The 23652-nt window shown below is 35.4% G+C and overlaps 2 protein-coding genes across 2 annotated transcripts in view; one reads left to right on the top strand and one right to left on the bottom strand.

The window, feature by feature from the left end:
• Positions 1–23652, bottom strand: part of LOC129436654 (coronin-7) — a 213836-nt gene that overhangs the window by 166223 nt on the left and 23961 nt on the right. The gene's annotated exons all lie outside the window — the stretch shown is intronic.
• On the top strand, positions 796–21797 carry LOC129436671 (cystein proteinase inhibitor protein salarin-like). The gene is made up of 6 exons (XM_073857924.1): positions 796–860; positions 11530–11603; positions 11850–11999; positions 20025–20178; positions 21328–21401; positions 21642–21797. Exons 2-6 carry the CDS (start codon positions 11538–11540, stop codon positions 21795–21797), a joined length of 600 nt encoding a protein of 199 aa, XP_073714025.1. The 5' UTR covers positions 796–860; positions 11530–11537.

Here is a 23652-nt window from a genome sequence, read left to right as displayed (position 1 = left end):
TTTATTAATGTATTCATTATATTTCTATATTTTATGTCTTATAAACTTCATTGTTGTTTAATCTCATGTTTGTGAAGTTTCATGAGCTGTCCTGTCTGTGTTAGATAAAGAAAATGTTTATGGAAGCTGAAGTTTATGGGATGTTGCATTTTGAATTCATGCTGGTTAGAGGAAGTTTGAACATTGAGACATTTGCAACTGAGATAACTGTTCAATAAACTCTGTTCCTATTTACTAACCATCATATAACTTTGTCTCATGCTTGGCTTGTGCTCTTTTCTGTCTTAATCGATCAACCTCTTGACTGACAGTAGACTGTTAAACGCTAATTTGAGTATTAACAGCTCCGCTGAGTAATTAATATTTTCTGACGGGATCCGGCGTCTGGGGCTGGATCCTAAATATTTTTTTCTGGCTTAGAGACCTGATCTAACATACTCGGGTGATGAGGTTATTGTTAATCAACCATGTTAAAACAACCCAGCAGTTGGGTTAAAACAACCCATTATTTAAGTCATTTTAACCCAGAAATGTGTTCTGCCCAATATTTATCCCAGCCCTGGGTTAAAAACAACTCAATATTTTTAGAGTCAGCCTTGTGGAGAGCCGGTGCTTACAGTAATTCAACAGGAACTTGTTGAATGTTTCAAGAATGATTCAGCCATTTGGAGGCTTGCAAAGGGCCCATTGCTTTGAGGTGAGCAGCTGTGTGAGATGCAGTAATGACATAGATGAGAAAGTAATAAAGTCATATAAAAATACGCCCATAGCGCCAAGTTTGCCATTTGAGCTGCCTCTGCCGCGACTTCAGTTTGCTGTCTCTCAACCGAGATCTCGGCTTCAAAAATCATTTAATCAAGATAACTGACAGGGAAAAACGTTTACTTTGTTTTAGGGGGAGAAAGAGGGTTGGCATCTTGGGGTGGTTATTCAATTATTAATATCATTATTCACTAAATTATCGTTAAATAATTAAACTATTATATACACTGCAAAAAATGACTTTCTTACTTAGTATTTTTGTCTTGTTTTCAGTAGAAATATCAAAAAATTCTTAAATCAAGATGTATTTTCTTGATGAGCAAAATGACCTAAGAAAATAATACTAGTTTTTAGACAAAAAATATACAATTTTACTTGAAAATTTTACTTGAATTAAGTGTTTAAGAAAAAAGAAATCTTATTTCACAATTTTTTTCTCACCCCATTGGCAGATAATTTTGCTTGTTTTAAGGACAATTTCACTTAAATTGTATATTTGTCTTAAAACTAGACTTATTTACTTAGGTCATTTTGCTCATCAAGAAAAAGCATCTTAATTTAAGAATTTTTAGATATTTCTACTGAAAACAAGACAAAAATACTAAGTGAGAAAGTCATTTTTTGCAGTGTATGTAACTACTTGCCAAACAACTTAATAATGATGGAAAAGCCACTAAACAAGAGTATGAATAGGCTTGTTTAAGATGCAACTCGCCTCGACTGAAATTTAGACAAGAGCAGATGGCTGCTGTTAGTGAATAAATAGCTTTTAAGTCAGACACTTCACCAATCTCAGTCCAGTCGACCACAAACGTCAGCAAAGGCAGAAAAATGTAGATGGAAATGTTCATAAAGAACTGATACACAGTTTTATTTTTTAAAATCACTATTTAATATTTCATGTCCCTGAAATTATTTCTGTGATAAAATAAATAAATAAATCTGTTTAATAAGTTTACTGTGAAGGAATACAATACATTATCCCTTAAATTCCCTTCTGGTGCAAAAAACTATGTTGCATTGTGCATGCATGCGTCAAACTCTGTCTGGAAAGGATTTACAGCGAGTTTTTAAAATCACAGTAATCAAACAAAGTTTGAGTAATCAAACCAAAGCAGTGGGTTACAAGTGCATTTTATAACAGCTAAGGGGCATTGTTAGGCACGACGCGAAGCGGAGCTGTTATAAAATGCACTGGTAACCCACTGCTTTGCGGGGTTTATTACGTTTATGAAACGGTGACATCATATGCATAGCAGGGTTTCACAAAATAAAACACAAATAAGTTGTATTTATATTAGTACAAATATTACTCTTCCGACAAACAAAGTAGTTCCTCAGAATCAAGTGTGGCTGCAACAGAGCGCAGTTCACAAACAACACAGACGCAGCAAAGACACAATGCAAATATGATTAAAGACTGTGGTGTTTATTTTTATATATCAACATTCATCTAAAATATACATTAACATTTATATCGTGCAACTGTTGAAGTGATGATCAAATGGCCAGTTCTGGTTCTTTATTCTGATTGGTTGAAACGCGTTCTAAGCCGTGATAAAATAAACACCACAGTCTTTAATCATATTTTTAATTTGTCTATGGCGATATCCAGATAAATGTCAATAAATATTGTTGAGTCATCTCATCAATAAAGAGAAAACGCTCCCTGAGGAGTTTCTACCTCACATTCATGTTTCCGCTATTATCCACTAGATGGCAATCTTACCCAACTTAAACACTGACGCATTCACTCAACACTGAAAACAAACACCGTGTAATACTGGTTATGGCTTTGAATCTGATCTCTTACAAAAGTTCTTCACAAAAATGGAAATATCTCTGCTTTTAGCCAGGGCTCGACAGTAAGGCTTGTCCGCTTGTCCGGGACAAGTGGATGTTTTGAAGGACAAGTGTAAGAGAAAATTAGTTGTCCGACTGGACAAGTTCAATTTCAAACAATGTTACTTAACGTTATGTGCCGTTAATGACAGAGCAGAACGTGCAGCGCAAACACAGAGCGGAATATTGAACAGAAAGCGCAGCGCGTCGACACACACAAACACACACACACACGTTTACACCTTACTGTTTATTGTTACTAAACAAGCTGCGCGCGCATGAAACCTAATGGCCAAACACGGGGGGCGGGACAGCATGGAGTGGAGTGGAGAGTGATGTTTCTTCAGGCTCCGGCATGAATATATAAATGACAGGCACTTCAACCGAGTTTTCATCACTGTGTGTCAAAAAAAGCAGATTTAAGTCCGTATTTTTTCTCTTCTAAAGTTCGGTAAAAACACATAATGGGCTTAAAATCTTGTTTAAGAATTTGTTTTATAATAAGAATCTCTCTTCCAGCGCGTCTATGTGTGTGCCCGCCGCGCGACAACCGTTTGAATCTGACAGAGTTCATCACTGTATTCAAAAATTCCACACAAACATTACAGCGTAAATGCTAGGATTAAGATTGATTTTATATATATAACAGATAATCTAGATACATTTACCCTAATAAGTTTTTTTAAAACATGGTAATGTTTTAATGTTTTGCTTTAGTCTTTTAATGTCAGACAATCATTGAAGTGTGGGAAAAATGAAGAGAAAGGCAGCAGATATAGCATCCTTCTTCAGAAAGAGTAGCAAGAAGCAGCCAAATGAATCTTAGTAAAATGAATTTCAGTGGCCTACAAAATTCACGTGATTTTCTGGTGTCTCTAGTTTTTTCAGCAATGGAAAATATAAATTCTGGTTTCAAAGTAAATTTCAAAAGTTTTATTTGATTAAATAGTTTAAAAAAACATTTGGTTGAATTATGACTATAAATTGTATGTTAATCTCAATTCATTTGAATTAAAATTAATGTATTGTAGCAATTGTATGTTATCCATTATTCTGATTAACACACCTATAATACCTAAAAGTATTTTAAGGTTGGATGATAGAGATTTTATGTGCCACCCCAGAGTAACTGCTGGCCCCTGCCTGGCCACCCTTATGAAAAATCCCCTCCGCCACTGATTAGCAAAACACAAAAAATACATTATATTATAAATCTTTACCCGTACAAGGGACTTTTGTGCATGGACAAGTGACACATAAATTTACTTGTCCAAAGGACAAGTTCCTCAAAAAGTTAATGTCAAGCCCTGTTTTTAGCTGAAAATTTGAGAGGTGATAAGAGAACAAATGAAGGTAGGATGAAACAGGGTTTTTTGTTGTTTGAAAGTGGATGGTCTGTTCTTTCACTTGATATTTTATGTTTATCGTTTTTTTGTAAGGCATTAAACTAAAACTGGGTGGCAACTTAAAAAAAAAATGCTGACGGGGAATTAACAGGGAGTCAAGCATGCTTCCAAGCATATTTGATCATCACTTCAACAGTTGCATGATATAAATGTTAATGTATATTTTAGATGAATGTTGATTTATAAAAATAAACACTAGTCTTAAATCATATTTTCATTGTGTCTTTGCTGCGTTTGTGTTGGTTGGGAACTGCGTTCTGTAGCAGCTACACTTGATTCTGAGGAACTACTTTGTTTGGCGGAAGAGTTTTATTTGTACTAATATAATTACAACTTATTTGTGTTTTATTTTATGAAATATTTTTGTAACCTTTAGAAACGAAAATAACGTCCTTCTGATATGCCACCATCTTACTGTGGGTTCACACCAGCTGCGTTTGAGGCGTCAAATTCGCGTCTACCTCGTGCAGTTTGCTGCTTGAACATTTTGAGTTCACTCGTGTGAAAGCCGCGCATGAAATTCTAGTTATCGAGACATTTACGTGGAAATTCGTGTCATGGGAGGGGCTTCTGCGACTCCAGTCGCTTTCTGTAATCACGTCACAACTAGAGCAAGCTCCTGATTGGTTCACGGGGCACGTTTTTCTGCCAAGTTCACATTTTTTAACTCATGCGTTTCCTGCGGCAACACTCAAATCGCGCCATTTGCACAAACTACACGCGTCTACCGCGCCGCACTAAACGCCTTATTCGCAACGCAAGACCAGCAGCGGCACAGAACCCTCCATAAACTGCGTACGCTTTCATCTTGAATGAAAGTCCTTAGAAAACTAAGTAACAGCAATGCTGCAAAGAACTATTTAGCACCTTTATTTTTATGTGTTTTTCAGGCTTTATAATGAATCCTCTAGATGAAGAATGGGAGAACTGGAAAGTCACCTACGGGAGAAACTACAATAGTCCGGTAATTCAACATCCTGTCCAATTTGTGAAAGTTTTAAGAAATTTTTTACATATTTTTATCAAAGCTGGCGTGTTTGTAGATGTTTGTATATCTAATCACAGATAACAGCCTTTTAGATTTTTGAGGTGCACAGCAACCAGTGGACATGACCAAAATCATAGCCTATTTGATTTTCTGACAATATGATTTACAGTTATTACATTTATAATTTATTATCAGCATGTATGTATGTTTGTGTGACAGGAGGAGGAATCTTTTCGTCGAGCCATTTGGGAGAACAACAAGATTTATATTGAGGCTCATAACCAGCAGTATGAACAGGGCTTAAGCAGCTTTACGATGGGCCTTAATCAATTTTCAGATCTGGTCAGTACTTCATCTAAATCTGCTAATAACTAAATGGTATAAAATACTAAACTCTTTGGGCCCTACATGATCTAAGCACATTGTCTAAAACGCACGGCGTGTCCGATTCCACTTTTGCTTATTTGACGACAGGAAAAATGGTTTATGCACCAAGCACACGGCCTAAAAGAGTTGTTCCTATTCTCCTTATGAGTAATAGGTGTGTTTTGGGCGTAACGTGCAATAAACCAATGACAGTCTCAGCTCTTATCCCCTTCAAAAGCAAGTTGCGCCTGGTCCAATGCCTAATTACTATTTAGAAAGCGGAATTTGTAAACTGAAAAACTAAGCGGAAGAAGAAGACCACTAGTTTAAGATTAAGACACACACATGCACATACACACGCACACACGCAGGCGCGCACACACACGCACGCACACACACACACACACACTTACACACACACTCTCTCTCTAGCAAAAATGTAGCACTTCTGTTCAATCTTTCTGATTTTAGTAAATCTTTTTAACACTGCCTTTTAAAATGTGTATTCAAATAAATACTAGGGGTGGAACAATACATGTATTCGTTTCGAACCGAATCGGTACGGGGGTCACGGTTCGGTGCATGAATTTAAACGGAGAATACACGGTATGAAAATAAAAAAACTTGCGTGCAAAATAATTAATGTAATGCGGAACTACTGTTAGATACGCGGGTTCTTTATGGACAGCTAATCTGTTGCCTCGCTTTAGCTCTGAAGCTCTGATTGGCGCCGATGCATCTGAGCTCCGCCTATGTATGCGCTCTATCAGAGCCCGTCTACATTCTGGCACTCTGCAGTTTTTTGTCACGTCGACCCCGGTCCAGTCAGTGAATGAGCAGCGAATGGCAAGTGGTGTTCCATAAGAGTTAGAGGCTCCGCCAGCCATCGCAAGTTTGGCAAAACTTCAGTTTTCCAGTCAGTTACAGTAGTACAGTCGAGAGAGTGGTGGAAAAGACGAGGACTGTGCGTCGGCGTTGTTCAGCAGTTGTTAGGTATGTGAGTGGAAATGCATCTAATCAGGGCTCTCAAGTCTCACGCATTCACCTTGACAAACACGCATTTCAGTCAGTTCAAACGCCACACTTTGTATTTCTCACGCTGAGAAGTAGGAGATAAATTGTCCTGCTATATACAACAGGCATACGCAGGGCAGTTCTGTCGAGTTCAGCTGCTTTCAGTTTTTTAAGCGTGCTCAACTTTACGCAGCACAATCAGCGTCAGAGTACCGCGAGAAATCTTGCGGAGGAGGCTGATTTCAATTCGCTCTCGCGTTACTCTGACGTCATCCACTTGTCGTTTCTTGCAGCGCCTCGTGAAGTCAAACACACCTATTAATTCATCCTAAGAGCCTTTTTTTTGTTCTTTAGTACATTAATATGGAATAAGGCCAAAATGTAATTTTAAAATGTATTTAGGTAACACTTGTAATACAATTGAACCCATATTTGTATGAAAGATGAGTACAAGATTACTTAAAGTGGTATACATTTTTGAAATACAAGATAGTATGTTAAATGCATTTCAGTTCATATTCATGACATCTCAAAATAACACTGATAAGGACACCTATGTTTTTAAGATTAGCTTAAGTTCTAAAAAAAATCTTTAATTTTTGTTTTGCTTTTCCCTCCATTGTACCGAAAGTGAATCGAACCGTGGCGCCTGAACCGAGGTACGAACCGAACCGGGACTTCTGTGTACCGTTCCACCCCTAATAAATACTTTACAATAATTTGAGCTTTAGCCTGGTTTACTGTAATAGCATTTATATTAAATGTTTATGGTCAAATTAAGCTGTAAAATAAATAGTTTATCCCTTTAATAATGCAATGGATTTTGAAAGATATCTACAAAAAATGGGCAAAAACTTTAAAGGCGATTTTCTCAGGTTTTCAGTTGGAAAAAGAGGGCAGACAACCTTAATTCAAATGTCTATAGCTTTAAAACCATTCAAGGTATAACTTTGACTAGGATATCAAGCTTATGATCGCCTCTTTCCATTGATACCAAAATCTCAATTTGGAAATTTGGTTCACTGTGACTCATTTTGCTGGATCAGGTCACATATTGTAAAAAGTTGTTTACTGGAACTAGCTTTTGAAATATTTTTTGTTTCCTGTATGTATTTTTGGAGTTTTTAAATATATTTCCTTTAATGTTTATCTCTCTACAGACTAAAAAGGAATGGCCGTGTGCGTGATGCACAAAGAAGACGACAACACAACCAAATTACACTCAAAAAAAAAAATATGTTGTACTTAAAAAATTCAATTTAACAATGTGAACTTAATTTAGCCAACATAACATTGTTGCATAAAACTAACAGATTAATAAAACCAATACAGACCTGCATCTTATTGGCTGAGGATTTTGCAGTGTATTGTGGGTAATTGTTGTTCTGGCCCCCTAAAGGAGTGCCAGAGCTAGAAATAAATGTGGTTGCCAGTGGGCCACCAAGGCTACTTTACAGTAGTCCATGAAAGAAAACAATGTGCAAAAAGCATCAAAAATGTAAATGTTGTAATTTTACAACGTTGGACCTGAAGGGTAGCAAAATTTACTTGTGCACCTAGCACATTACATGAAATTGCTGTACTAAACTGTACTTCTAAAATTTACTTTTTGAATCATTTCTTTGGTAGCAACAAAGATAATATTGATTTTAAATATCTTTGATACTATATTGAGTTTTAATAAGAGTTTTAAGGTTATTAAATAAAGCAATAAGCCCCAAGAAGCAGTGGGTTACCAGTGCATTTTATAACGGCTAAGGGGCGTTGTTAGGCACGACGCGAAGCGGAGTGCCTAAAACCCCCTTAGCCGTTATAAAATGCACTGGTAACCCACTGCTTCGCGGGGCTTATTGCCTTTATAAAACGGTTGCTTCAAATTATGTATAGCAGGATTTCATATAATAAAACACAGCAAATAAGTTGTAATTATATTAGTACAGATATTAGTCTTCCGCCAAACAAAGTAGTTCCTCAGACTCAAGTGTGTCTGCAACAGAGCGGTTCCCAAGCAAAACAGACGGAGCAAAGACACAATGAAAATATGATTCATTAAGACTGTGGTGTTTATTTTCATAAATTAACATTCATCTAATTTATACATTAACATTTATACCGTGCAACTGTTGACGTGTGGATCAAATATGCTTGGAAGCATGCTTAACACTTTCCCTGCCAGCGTTTTTTAAAAGAGTTGCCACCCAGCTTTAGTTAAACATTAATGCCTTCCAGAAAAATGTTCTTCTTTAGATATATAAACATACAATATATCAAATGAAAGAACAGACCCTCTGCTTTCAAACAACAAAATAAAAACGTTTCACCCTACCTTCAATTGTTCTTTTATCCTCTCAAATTTTGAGCAAAATGTTGGGATAATTCCATTTCTGTGAATGACTTTTGTTAGAAATCCGATTCAGATCGCTGATCAAAAAATACACTTGAGTTTTAAAGTGTTGAGTGAAAGCATCAGTGTTTGTGTAAGATCGCCACCCAGTGGATAATATACGGTACAACTACTCCTCACGGAAGCATTAATGATTAATCAACAAGAAAACTCAACAATATTTATTGACACTTATCTGGATATCGCCATTAATTGTTCAATTGTTGAGGATTATAATTAATACAATATAATATAATTAGCCCACCCAATAAATCAAAATTGACAACAAAATCCGACATTTTGACAGTTATTTTCTACAGTACACAACAACAGTGGCGCAGTGATACAAGCTATGTAATACGGTTTGAGCCGTGGGTTTACCGGTGAGTTTTATCACAGCTGAGAACGCGTTTCAACCAATCAGAATGAAGAACCAGAACTGGCCGTTTTATAATAAGTATTTAGGAAATGAATTATTTATTTGATAGTTTGAAAGTATTTATGTGGCATTATTTGAAACTATCTGTATCTTATTGCTTATAAAATATTCTTAGCTGCTCTTGTTTTTTGTCTGGGCTTTGTTTGTCCATATATCTGTTTGCTGCACGAGGGTCAGGTGATATTGTTCTGGAATGTGGGGTGGGGTACAGGTGATATTAGCATTATAAATAGAGGACAATGAGCTCGCTAGACAGTATTGTGTGAATTTTGTGGAATACTTTGACATGTTTACGTTTGATTGAAATTGATTTGCATCAAGATTAATAAGCATGGACATAATCAGTGTGTTTTTTATTTCAGAATGCTACTAGTCTTATCTACAATGCGTATGATGTCATTTATATCATCTAAATTTGGGAAAAATTACTTTGTAACGGGAGTCTAATGTAACTGATGAGGAGGAATGTGATGATGCCTCTCAACTATAAAATAGAAATTAAAAACTTTGTCTGCCCACATGATGATTATGTGGACATGACGCCAATAAAACCAACCCATTCAAGAACACAGACCTTGCCCCATAACAGGTATTACTGTCTGAAAAAGGATTTTATCAGTTTCAATACTGATATTTCTGTTATTGGCATCACTAATGATGCTATCTCCTTCCATATACCACTGTGTACCTCAGAAGGTTTGTGTCAGAAGACATGATTACGGCTCTGATATATAAGCTACTGTTATTGCGATACATAAGCAGTATCAAATTTGTGGTATCAAATTTGATGATGGAATTTGTGTGATGAGTGGGAGTACAGTCATACGTAAGTATACAGGGAGTATAGTAGAAGGCACTGATGGGTAGTGGATAAGACACATGCCTTTGGTCTGAGAGACCCGGGTTCGAATCCACTGTGACACACCATTGTGTCCCTGAGCAAGACACTTAACCCCTAGTTGCTCCAGAGGTTTGCGACCTCTGACATATATAGCAATTGTAAGTCGCTTTGGATAAAAGCGTCAGCTAAATAAATAAGTAATTCAACAGGAATTTAATGTTTCCAGAATGATTCAGCCATTTGGAGGCTTACAAACAGCCCATTGCTTTAAGTTAAGATGCAGTAATGACATAGATGATGCGTAATAAAGTCATATAAAAATACGCCCATAACGCCAAGTTCCCCATTTGAGCTGCCTCTGCTGTGACTTGAGCTTGCTGTCTCTCAACCAAGGAAAGCAAACCGAGATCTCGACTTCAAAATCAAGGTAACTGACAGGGGAAAACGTTTACTTTGTTTTAGGGGGAGAAAGAGGGTTTGCATCTTGGGGTGGTTATTTAATTATTAATCTCATTATTCACTAAATTATCGTTAAATAATAAAACTATTATATATGTTCTTTACTAAAGTAACTATTTGCCAATCAATTTATTTAATAATAGTGTGGAAGTTTTGCTATTTCTGGGTTGAATTGTTGAGTATGAATTGGCTTGTTTGAGATGATACTCGCCTCGACTGAAATTTAGATGAGAGCAGACGGCTGCTGTGAGAGGAGAAGTGAATAAATAGCTTTTAAGTCAGACACTTCACCTATCTCACAGTCCAGTCAACCACAAATGTCAGCAAAGGCAGAGATCACATCCGATGCATTACTTTTAAAAATAACACAGAGATGTGTCAAGTTAAGGACAACACATGTGTTGTCCTTAACTAGACACAAGATGTGTTATTTTAACACATTCGTTTTAAGAGTGTATTATTAGTAAATATTAAGATAATAGAAATTCTTTTCTGTCGTGTGAAATATAAACCACTCACAGTATGAATCATTCAATAATTCAATTGTGTATGAATATATTGTTTTGAGTATTGTGAAGCAATTCATGTATACAATACAATAATATTGAGTTATTCACGTGCACGATGACTCAGGAAAAGATGCTCGGATAACTTCGTCAGAGCATTAAAGGTACAGTTCGACCCAAAATTATATTAAACCAGTTTAGATTTTCCAGTCGTTAACAGTAAAGTCCACCTCCTTCAAGTCTAAAAAATGTGCATTTATCCTTCCCCAAAGAAATCTGTTTGTTGTAGAAATATCCATATTATAAACTTTAGAAACTTCTGTATAATTTTTTTGTTGTGATGAACACAAAGGAAGATATTTTGAGAAATGTTTGTAACCAAACTGTAACAACTTGAGAGGAAGTAAATGATGACAGAATTTTCATTTTTGGGTGAACTATCCCTTTAAAATGCTCTTTGGTCTGGCTGTACCTATTCATTTGTGTTGTTTAATTAAAGTTTAATTAAAGATGTGTTTTTTAGGCTCTATAATGAATCCTCTAGATGAAGAATGGGAGAGCTGGAAAATCACCTACAAGAAAAAGTACAATAGTCCGGTAAGTCAACATCCTGTCCAATTTGTGAAAGTTTTAAGAAAAGAGGATTTTAAATCCTTTACATATTTTTATCAAAGCTGGCGTGTTTGTATATTTAAACACAGATAGCATCCTTCTGGATTTTTGAGACGCACAACAACCAGTGGACATGACCAAAATCATAACCTTTTTGATTTGCTGACAATATGATTTACAGTTAGTACATTCATAATTTATTATCATCATGTATGTATGTGTGTGTTACAGGAGGAGGAGACTATTCGTCGAGCCGCTTGGGAGAAGAACAAGATCTATATTGAGGCCCATAACAAGCAGTATGAACAGGGCTTAACCAGCTTTACGATGGGCCTCAATCAATTTTCAGACCGGATCAGTACTTCATCTAAATCTGCTAATAACTAAATGGTATAAAATGCTAAACTCTTTGGGCCCTATTTTAACAATCTAAGCGCATTGTCTAAAATGCACGGAGAACGGTCTAAATGGGCGTGTCCGATTCCACTTTTGCTAATTTGATGACGGGAAAAATGGTTTCTGCGCCAAGTGCACTACCTAAAAGGGTTGTTCCTATTCTCCTTATCAGTAATAGGTGTGTTTTGGGCGTAACCTGCAATAAACCAATGACAGTCTCAGCACTCATCCCCTTTAAAGGCCAGTTGCGCATGTCGCCATGCCTAATCCCTATTTAGATGGGGAAATTTATAAACTGAAAAACTAAGTGGAGGAAGAACACCACAAGTTTAAGATTGATGTTAAAAAAAATTGTTGCTTTTAATTGTATTGAAATTGTTATTTTTTTTATTAAAACCTTTAAAAGTCGTTTTCTTTCAGTCATGTAAGTAAAAATAGCATGCTTTAAATTGCTGTAAATTTATTGATATCCTACATTATCATTGTCGTCCTGTATTATAACAAGCTTATTAAATAACAGGCTTTAGAGCCTGTTTTGTTGGTCAATGGCGTAGTCTATTTTAGTTGTCTCAAAATAGCAACGTGCCAACAATGCGCCTGAACACACCTCGTTTTCAGACCAGAACGCCAATGGGCACAAAATTGGGCGCAAATACATTTGCTTTTTAAACAATGTGGCGCTAAACGTGAAAATGATCATGGCGGTATCCCCTGAAACGTCACTTTCTCTCCAAATATAGTGTTACACGTTGTATATAGAGCCAATCAGAAATCTACATAAACGCTGATCATTTGTCAATTGGAAGTCCCGGGGCACACGATTGGTCCAGCCATCCTCCTGTCAGCTTCGCAGCACTCTCTGTAAACAATTTAACCCAATATTTAACTGTTTGTATCTCCTTTATGAGTTTGTTATACTGTTATTGTCAACTAGCCTACACAAAGATATTATTGCATAGCTAGCATTATTTGTTTTCTTTTTGCTTGTCTCTCTGCCTCTCTTAATTTCTCTCTCTCTCTCACGCGCGCACACAAAAAACTTTAAAGGCGATTTTCTCAGGTTTTCAGCTGGAAAACAGGGCAGACAGCCTTAATTCAAATGTCTTTATCTTTAACTTAACATTCAAGGTATGACTTTGACTAGGATATCATTTGAAAGCCTCTTTCCATTTATACCAAAATCTCAATTTGTAAATTGAAATTTGGTTCACTGTGACTCATTTTGCTGGATCAGGTCACATATTATGAAAGGCTTGTTTACTGGAACTAGTTTTTGAAACAGTTTCCTGTATGTATTTTTGGAGTTTTTAAATATATTTCCTTTAATGTTTATCTCTCTGCAGATTGAAGGTGAAAGTCCGTGTGGTTGCATGAATAAGAAGACAACACAACCAAATTAGGAACTGGGAAGGGCTACCGCCTGCCCTATACACTCAAAAAAAATGTTGTACTTAAAAAATTCAATTTAACAATGTGAACTTAATTTAGCCAACATAACATTGTTGCATTAAACTAACAGATTAATAAAACCAATACAGACTTGCATCTCATTGGCTGAGGATTTTGCAGTGTATTTTGGGTAATTGTTGTTTTGGCACCCTCAAGGAGTGACAGAGCTAGAAATAAATGTGGTTGCCAGGGGGCGACAAGACTACTTTACGGGGTCCATAGTACATGAAAGAAAACAATGTGCAAAAAGCATCAAAAAAGCATGAATGAATCTCATGACTGCTGATTACTTCACATAACCTCACATTAGATAAATATTTTAAACTTTTCTATTTCTCACATCTGATTTACAGTCTGTTAATGAAGGAAAAGATGTCATGTTAAATGCAGTAACTTTTGTAAAATGAAATCCAACTCATGATATACCTTAAACTGTACACTCTTAAAACGAATGTGTTAAATTAACACATCTTGTGTCTAGTTAAGGACAACACACCTAGTGTGTTGTCCTTAATTTAACACATCTCTGTGTTATTTTTAGAACAACACACTTTGTGTTGTTTTAACACATCTTGTGTTGTCCCTTTTATTTATATGAACTCTAAATCAGCACGAAATGACACATAATGTGTTAAAATTAACACATAATGTGTTAAAAAGTTTAACACAAAGCAATGTGTTAAAATTAACACACCCTGGATGTGTTAATTTTAACACATTGCTTTGTGTTAAACTATTTAACACATTATGTGTTGTTTTTAACACATTAAGTGTCATTTAAGTTCATAAAAAATAAAAGGGACAACACAAGATGTGTTAAAACAACACAGTGTGTTGTTCCAAAAATAACACAGAGATGTGTTAAATTAAGGACAACACACTAGATGTGTTGTCCTTAACTAGACACAAGATGTGTTAATTTAACACATTCATTTTAAGAGTGTAAGATGGTGTTAAACCCCGACAAAAGATATTTGTAAGATCAGCACCAAATGACTGAATAGACGGAACCAAAAGATGAATCTTTTGATAAAGCATCATGTATTTTTATTCTTTTGTTTTGAGGAATCTGTAGCCAGATCTTCATTCTTTTGCCAGGTATGCATTCTATTGATTACATTTATTTATTTATTTATGCTTCGTATTTTGAATTGGATTGTTAATTGGCTTTTGTAACTATGATCATCCTAGCTTGGATTGACATTGGATTGAGTGGACCTCTGTGTGCCCGGCTCAGACTCTCTGTCAGGGTGTTAAATCACAGAGAGAAGTGCACACTTTATTTCTCTCAATACTTTAAAGTCATTAAAGTTTAGGATGCAGATTCACGCTCTCAACATCCATCACATGAAATTACAGTACGGCTGTAAAACTCGCGAAATTTATGTGTGGGTCAACACAAAAGGTTTCTGTGTTTTGAAAGACTTCATGGAAAATGGTTTTGTTAAATCTAAACCTACTACAACATTTATTACAAATTATATTATAGACCCAATTGACCCAAAGATTTCAGACTGGACATACTTTTGTTAAATATCGCAGGTGGATTTCATTTGTAAATTAGAAGTTTAACCTTCATTCACACTCTTTCATATTGCATTTAGTTTCATTGCTTTACTTATGTTAAACGACTTATTTGCACCTTGCAATTTTATACACACTGTAAAAAACACACTGTTGGTATTTGTTGGTATCAAATTAAAAAGTAAGTTACCTGGTAGCCTTAAAATATTTGAGTTAATTGAACTTAAAAAATATGAATTAATAAGAGTTAAAATGTTAACTAATATTTTTAACTTGAATTAACTTAAAAAATGAAGGCAACCAGAAAACATAATTTTTTAAGTTGAACCATATTTTTTACTGTCCATAACAGTTTAGTATTAATACATAGTAAGTTCTGCTATACACTCAAAAAAATTATTCAAGCCCTTCTTAGAAATGACACATTTAAACTGTGTTCAATAATTTAAAATACCTCATTAAGAGCAATAAGTATATATATTTAATTAGTCTAACACAAAATGAATATGTACTATAATTTATTGATTTCTTTTTAATTGTGTATTTTTTTTAATAAAGTGTTATTTTATGCATTTTAGGTGAAGAGAAAGACTTAATAGTGTTTAATGTCCGTTTATCTTATTGATTTAGAAGCGTTTGTGTTATATTTTTTCAAATTGTTTGGTTACCATCGTGCAGAAGAGTGGCGCTTGTGGTTAGGTTGTGGATGTGACGTATTTCTCTCAATGAGCACTAACTGTGTTAATGCCTGTTTGGAGATTAGTCTCTTCTCACATGCTCATCCAAAGTATCATATGTTATTATAATTAGCATGCTAACATGTGCTTATGCTAATTAGTATGATATAAAAACTTTTTATATAAAATAACAGAATTGAGTTATTCAGACTACACTACATTGAGTTATTCAAACTACGCTAAATCGAGTTATTCAGACTACACTAAATTGAGTTGAGGCAACTAATTGAGTATTGCCATTTACTTTAAATTGAGTTGGACTAACACAATATATTTTTATTGTGTAAAGCCGCTTTTTATGAGTTAGGGGAACACATTCATATTGGATGGAAATCCTGCCCACAATTTTATTGAGTTTCTCCAATGAATCATTTTTTTGAGTGTATACAAGATACTGTTGATATTCTGTACTTGTATATAATGTTAATTCTTCCTGTAAATATGTGGATTTTACTGCAATCTTATAATACACTGATGGAGGCTGACAAATAAAATTTGGATCTTTTCAGTTCTAGTTTTATTATTGGAACTTGAAATATATGAAAATAAAGTATCAAATGTGAATTTAAGACACTAAACTGAGTCCGGGGCTTCTCAATCCACTAGATTTAACAAAAGCATATTGCATGAAGTCAATCAAAACATTACTCCAGCCAAAAAGAAACCTTTCTGTCCAGAAATAGAAAGCAAGGAAAAGACACGGTGGTTAATGTTTCAAATGAGTCACAGTAGGTTTGGTTGCTCTCACTGGAACATCTGTTTATTTAAACTTCTAACATCATAACAAAACAAAAGAAGTGTTAACTTACAATTAACACTGCAGAAAAATAAACAGATTTTAGGGGTCAAATGTAACCAGCATAAATGTCTTTTAAATCAGCATATTTCCTGATCTATGTGTTTCAGACAGATGATGCTGTGTCCAGAAGCCTATAGACCTCATCCAGACCACAAATACTGATAGGGGTCATGAGCTTCACTCCTGCGGATGTGATCCTAATAAACTGATATCTGTGTAATCAATTTCCCTTGGTGAGTGGTTCCCAATCCTGGTCCTCGAGGCCCCCCTCCCAGAAAGTTTTAGATGTCTCCTGTTTTAACACCTGATTTAACTCATCAGCTCGTTAGGGAGACATGTTTACCATTTTTGAAGTAGGCTGATAAGTTGAATCAGGTGTTTTAAATAAGGAGACATCTAAAACTTTCTGTCAGGGGGGCCTCGAGGACCAGGATTAGGAAGCACTGCCCTGATTAATGAACGTGAATCACATCAGCACAGATGAACACAACACACAAGCATTTAGTGACATCTTTTGGGGACAATCTGCAATAACACTGGAAAGGCCACGACTGTTTTTGTGTTAAAGGCTTATAAACTTGTACGTTTATTGAAAAGTATTCAACAAAAATTCACATTAAAACATTTGGCAAGAACCAGAAAACCTGCTAAAAGATTCATTTTGTAATTATATTATTACACTGCAAAAAAAAAAGAATTGTTTTCAGTACAAATATCAAAAAATTCTTAAATCAAAATGCATTATCTTGATGAGCAAAATGACAAAAGCAAAAAAAAGAGTTTTAAGACAAAAAAATGTAATAAATGCTTGCTTAAAACAAGCAAATAAATCTGCCAATGGGGTAAGAAAAAAATCTTAATAAGTTTACTATTTTAAACAATTAATTCAAGAAAAAATTGCAGTAATTTGCAGATATTTTTAGTTAATTCACTTAAATTGTACACTGAAAAAACGAACTTTTTGGTGTAGTAATATATATTAACTCTCATAATTTCTACATAATAATATTAACATTTATTGAAAACTAGATTTTCCTAAGTAAAATGATGATAAATACACAATTAATTCATGTAGAAAATGAACTGTGTGGGAATAGTAAGTCATATTAGATATTTTCTTGTATTATTTATCAAATACTTTAGCAGATTCAAGTAAAAAATCTTAGTTCATTTTACTTAAAAATATTAAATCCATCAAACTAAAAAATCTAAGTAAAATTTAATTACATTTATTTGCACATGTTGTAAGTAATACCCACAATTCTTTGCGCCTGAATATTTTTATTTTTTAAGCTTTATCACAGAATAAGAACTGATAAGAACTTTAACTACTTAAATATTTGTTAGCAAAATGTCATAAAGGTTTAAGCTCTTATATTATTGATGTTGTTTTGTTGTAAATAATAGTTTTGTGAAGTCAACGTTCAGGTGATCATTGTTTCTTTACATGAACCCTGTTCAGAACATTGTATTGTAATTCTCTCCACAGTGCTGATTATGCATGTCAGAAACACAGTTTGTGTGCGTTTCTGTTCCGAATCAAGTTTATTCAATGACTGACTTGTTGTCAGTCATGAATTTTGTGTTATAATGCCATTTATAACACTAAAAATAACTAGGTCCATAGGAATATGTTAAAGAAAATAACAAACACAAAATACGATTTATTTAATATTATTAGGACAGCAATGCTTCAATTTTCAAAAAAACCCTAATAGACTTTACCTAAACGATTAAAATAAATCATGCAATTTTAAGTAAATTTTATTTGATTTTAGTAGGTAAGTTTTACTTATAAAAAAAGCAGTAACAAACTTAAAAAAAGTTTGTGCAAATTGTTACGAGGATTTTTTTAAGTAAATTTTACAAGTTGTTTTTTTTTCAGTGTATATTTTTGGTCTAAAAACTAGACTTATTTTCATTTTGCTTATCAAGAAAATGCATCTTGATATAAGAATTTTTTGATATTTCTACTGAAAACGAGACAAAAATATTAAGTTAGAAAGTCTTTTTTTTTTTGCAGTGTAATTCATATTAATTTGCATTTTTATTCATTTATTTATTATTAACGTCATTATAGCATCTATGGCTATATTTATGATGAGAACCAGTTAATCTTTACACAAGTAAATTAATCTACACACATTTGGTGAAAGGCAATTTCTGATATCTCCAATTCACCTAACCTGCATGTTTTTGGGCTGTGGGAGGAAACCAAAGTACCTGCAGTGAGCCCACACTGATGCAAATTCATCTCCCGACTCAGCTGGAGCTGGAACCATGAACCTTCTTGCTGTGGGGCAACAGTGCTACCCATGGAGCCACCGTGCCACCTATTTGGATTTTTAAAGGAAAACAGCACAGTTTTTCAATATTTTACTATGTTCTTACCTCAGCTTAGATGAATTAATACATATTTATCTTTTTTCAATGCGTGCACTTAATCTTTGTACAGCGCCTCGTAAACGTGTTAGCATTTAGCCTAGCCCCATTCATTCCTATGGCTCCAAACAGGGATGAATTTAGAAGCCACCAAACACTTCCATGTTTTGGACTGTGACCCTTATGCCTCGTTCGGGATCGCTTGGAGTCCTTTGAAACTGCTATTTTAAACTGCATTAAATTGGGGTCCATTAAAATTAGAAAAATCCTGTAATGTTTTCCTTGTTTGCGCTCTTCTCTGGCTTAAAAGACTGTTAAACGCTAATTTTAGTGTTAACAGCTCCGCTTATATATTGTGACGGGATCTGGCATCCGGGCTAGAATCTAAATATTTTGTCTAGCATAAAGACCTGATCTAACATACTGGAGTGATATTGCTTAAAAATTGTATGTCTTGTATATTGCATGTTGTATAGCAGCAGCATAAACAGAAGATATTTAAATGAAATAAGTGACTACAGATAAAACAGAATAGCGTGGTTGAAATGGTATTTGAAATTAGTGCATTATGAGTTTAAAGTCTTGATGCAGCTGGGAAGAAACTGTTCTTTAAGCAGGCGGTTTTTACTCTTAGTGAGGGCAAATGATTAAACAGGGTGTGTCCTGGTTGGTATATGTCCTTGATTATGTTTTTGGCCCTATAATGGGAGTGAGCGATGCTTTGCAGGGAGGGTGGTGGACAGCCAATGACTTTACAGAGCACCACTCCACTAATTTTGAAACTTCATTTCTGTAGGCTGATTCATCATCATCTGAGTCAAATCACTGTGATATCATCTGCAAATTTGATGATGGAATTTGTGTGATTTGTGAGTGCAGTAATGTGTAAGTTTACAGGAAGTAGAGTATATTCTCTAAAAAATGTTGAGTTGTTTTTAACCCAGGGCTGGGTAACTATTGGACAGAACACATTTATGGGTTAAAATGACCCAAATAATGGGTTGTTTTTTCCCAGACTGGAAAGACGGTGCTTACAGTAATTCAACAGGAATTTAATGTTTCCAGAATGATTCAGTCATTTGGAGGCTTGCAAAGGGCCCATTGCTTTGAGACGAGCAGCTGTGTGAGATGCAGTATGACATAGATGAGGAAGTAATAAAATCATATAAAAATACGCCCATAGCCCCAAGTTTGCCATTTGAGCTGCCTCTGCCGCGACTTCAGTTTGCTGTCTCTCAACCGAGGTCTAGACTTCAAAAATCATTTAATCAAGGTAACTGACAGGACAAACGTTTGCTTTGTTTTAGGGGGAGAAAGAGGGTTGGCATCTTGGGGTGGTTATTCAATTATTCTTAATCTCATTATTCACTAAATTATCGTTAAATAATAAAACTATTATATATGTTCTTTACTAAAGTAACTATTTGCCAAACAACTTATTTAATAATGGTGGAAAAGCAACTAAACAAGAGTATGAATAGGCTTGTTTGAGATGCAACTCGCCTCCACTGAAATGTTAGAAAAGGCAGAGATCTCATCCGTGTATTTTATTGTAAATTAAATAGATGCAACTGGCACACGAAAAATGCATTCACATAAAAGATCTTTATAAGGAGAATCAACGAATGTGAACTGTTCATTACTGGCAAAGGCTACTGTTATTAGTTAACGTTGGGATGTATAAATGGTAATACAAATAATTTTCTGTTGTATGAAATATAAACCACAACCACTCACAGCACGAATCATTCAATAATTCAATTGATGTTTTTAATCTGAGTGTATGAATATATTGTTTGACTATTGTGAAGCGAATAATGTATACAATACGATAATATTGAGTTATTCACGTGCACAATGACTCAGGAAAAGATCCTCGGATAACTTCGTCAGAGCATTAAAGGTACAGTTCGACCCAAAATGATATTAAACCAGTATAGATTTTCCAGTCGTTAACAGTAAAGTCCACCTCCTTCAAGTCCAAAAAATGTGCATTTATCCTTCCCCAAAGAAATCCGTTTGTTGTAGAAATATCCATATTTTAAACTTTAGAAACTTCTGTATAATTTTTTTGTTCTGATGAACACAAAGGAAGATCGTGCACCCCATTTACATCCATTGTATTTTTTTCCTACTATTTCGGGTTTGTAACAACATGAGAGGAAGTAAATGATGACAGAATTTTCATTTTTGGGTGAACTATCCCTTTAAAATGCCCTTTGGTCTGGCTGTACCTATTCATTTGTGTTGTTTAATTAAAGTTTGTTAAAGATTAAAGATTGTTACTTGCATTCCTGTCTTCTGATCGACACACCAGTGCGAACAGAACTACCTTAAACCAGTTAATACAGTCCTTAGTAAACTCAGTAACAGCAATGCTGCAAAGAACTATTTAGCACCTTTATTTTTATGTGTATTTCAGGCTCTATAATGAATCCTCTAGATGAAGAATGGGAGAGCTGGAAAACCACCTTCGAGAAAAAGTACAATAGTCCGGTAAGTCAACATCCTGTCCAATTTGTGAAAGTTTTAAGAAAAGAGGATTTTAAATCCTTTACATATTTTTATCAAAGCTGGCGTGTTTGTATATTTAATCACAGATAGCATCCTTCTGGATTTTTGAGACGCACAATAACCAGTGGACATGACCATGACCATATTGATTTTCTGACAATATGATTTACAGTTATTAAATTCATAATTTATTACCAGCGTGTATGTATGTTTGTGTGACAGGAGGAGGAGGCTTTTCGTCGAGCCATTTGGGAGAACAAGAAGATTTTTATTGAAGCTCATAACCAGCAGTATGAACAGGGCTTAAGCAGCTTTTGTCTGGGCTTGAATGATTTCGCAGACATGGTCAGTACTTCATCTAAATCTGCTAATAACTGAATGGTATAAAATGCTAAACTCTTTGGGCCCTACACGATCTAAGCACATTGTCTAAAATGCACGGCACACAGCCTAAAAGGGTTGTTCCTATTCTCCTAATGAGTAACGGGTGTGTTTTGGGCGTAACATGCAATAAACCAATGAGAATCTCAGCCCTCATCCCCTTCAAAAGCAATTGATCCTGATCCCTATATTTTGATGGAGGAATTTGTAAACTGAAAAACTAAGCGGAGGAAGAAGACCACAAGTTTAAGATTGATGTTAAAAAAAATGTTGTTGTTTTCAATTGTAATAAAATAATTTGCAAATATGCAAGAAAAGGTTTGTACTCTAAAAATACAAACAAGAGAATTTACAAACGTGCGAAGAGCCGTTTCACCACTCGGACAGCGCCGTGTTTTTTTTTTAAAAACATTACTATGTTTCTCATCTCACCATATCGACAGAGTCATCATATTAAATAAATCCATAGGGTAGCATTTAAAAACAGTTGAATTTGTTTAAAGCAAAGCATTTATTTACTTAACAGGCTACAGGTGAAGCAGCTCTTTACGCCTTCTAACGTCTCATAATTGGTTTTCATTTATGTCCAAGAGACTCCATAATAATCTTTTACATTTTAGTCCTTTAATTTTTTATAATAAAAAGGGTTGTTTTCTGCTGGGCATCCATGTGCATTGTCATCCTGTATTATAACGCGCTCATTAAATAACATGCTTTAGAGCAGGTTTTAGTTTTTCAATGGCGTAGTCTATTTTAGTTGTCTCAAAATAGCAACGTTCCAAAAAAGCGCCTGAACACACCTCGTTTTCAGACCAGAACTCCCATGGGCGCAAAATTAGGCGCAAATACATTTGCTTTTAAAACAACGTGGCGCTAAACGTGAAAATAATCATTGCGGTATCCCCTGAAACGTCACTATCTCTCCAAATATGGTGTTACACGTTGTGTAAATCAGAAATCTACATAAACGCTGATCATTTGTCAATAGAAAGCCCCGGGGGACACGATTGGTCCAGCCATCCTCCTGTCAGCTTCGCAGCGCTCTCTGTAAACAATTTAACCCAATATTTAACTGTTGGTATATCCTTTATGAGTTTGTTATACTAGCCTACACAAAGATATGGGGCCCTATTTTAACGATCTGAACCGCAAGTGCGAAGCGCAAAACGCAAGTGACTTTGTGGGCGGATCTTGGGCGCTGTTGTTATTTTCCGGGCGGGAGAAATAACTCTTGCGCGAGGCGCAAATCAATAAGGGGTTGGTCTGAAGTAGGTTTATTATTCATAGGTGTGGTTTGGGCGTAACGTCAAATAAACCAATCAGAACGCAATCCAACATTCCCCTTTAAACGCAAGGGCGCAAGTTCCATGGCGAGTTGCTATTATTATGACGGATTTACCAGACGCACGCCAGGAGCGGTTCACAGCCGAGGAGACCCACGTTCTTGTAAGAGCAGTCATAGACAGAGAAGTTGTTTTGTATGGGGATAGGAGAAACCCACAATAGAAATAGCCACAATTGTCATTGCTCATTGTCATCAGCTGGCATCCCCATCGTTGCGCCAAGCGCTTCAATGATGTCAGGAGAGGGGGGAATCCCAAGCTTGCCAGCATAAATCGGGCACGCCGTGTAACGGGAGGTGGATCTGCCTATACACAGACGCCAGCAGAGGACATCGCTGCGTCCACCCTCACCGCTGAAAGGGTTTGGGGGATTTGAAATCGGACCCAAGAAACGCAAGCAAGGTCCAACCACAAAGTACACTTACAAATCAAGTTCATATACATTAAGGTTTCTTATGAAAACATTTTAATTATTATTTACATAAAATAAACGTAATACAGCCACACAA

This window comes from Misgurnus anguillicaudatus, chromosome 19, assembly GCF_027580225.2.
Source record: "Misgurnus anguillicaudatus chromosome 19, ASM2758022v2, whole genome shotgun sequence".
Classification (NCBI taxonomy): Eukaryota; Metazoa; Chordata; class Actinopteri; order Cypriniformes; family Cobitidae; genus Misgurnus; species Misgurnus anguillicaudatus.
The sequence above is the reverse complement of the archived record's forward strand: the minus strand, read 5'-3'. Positions and strand labels throughout refer to the sequence as shown.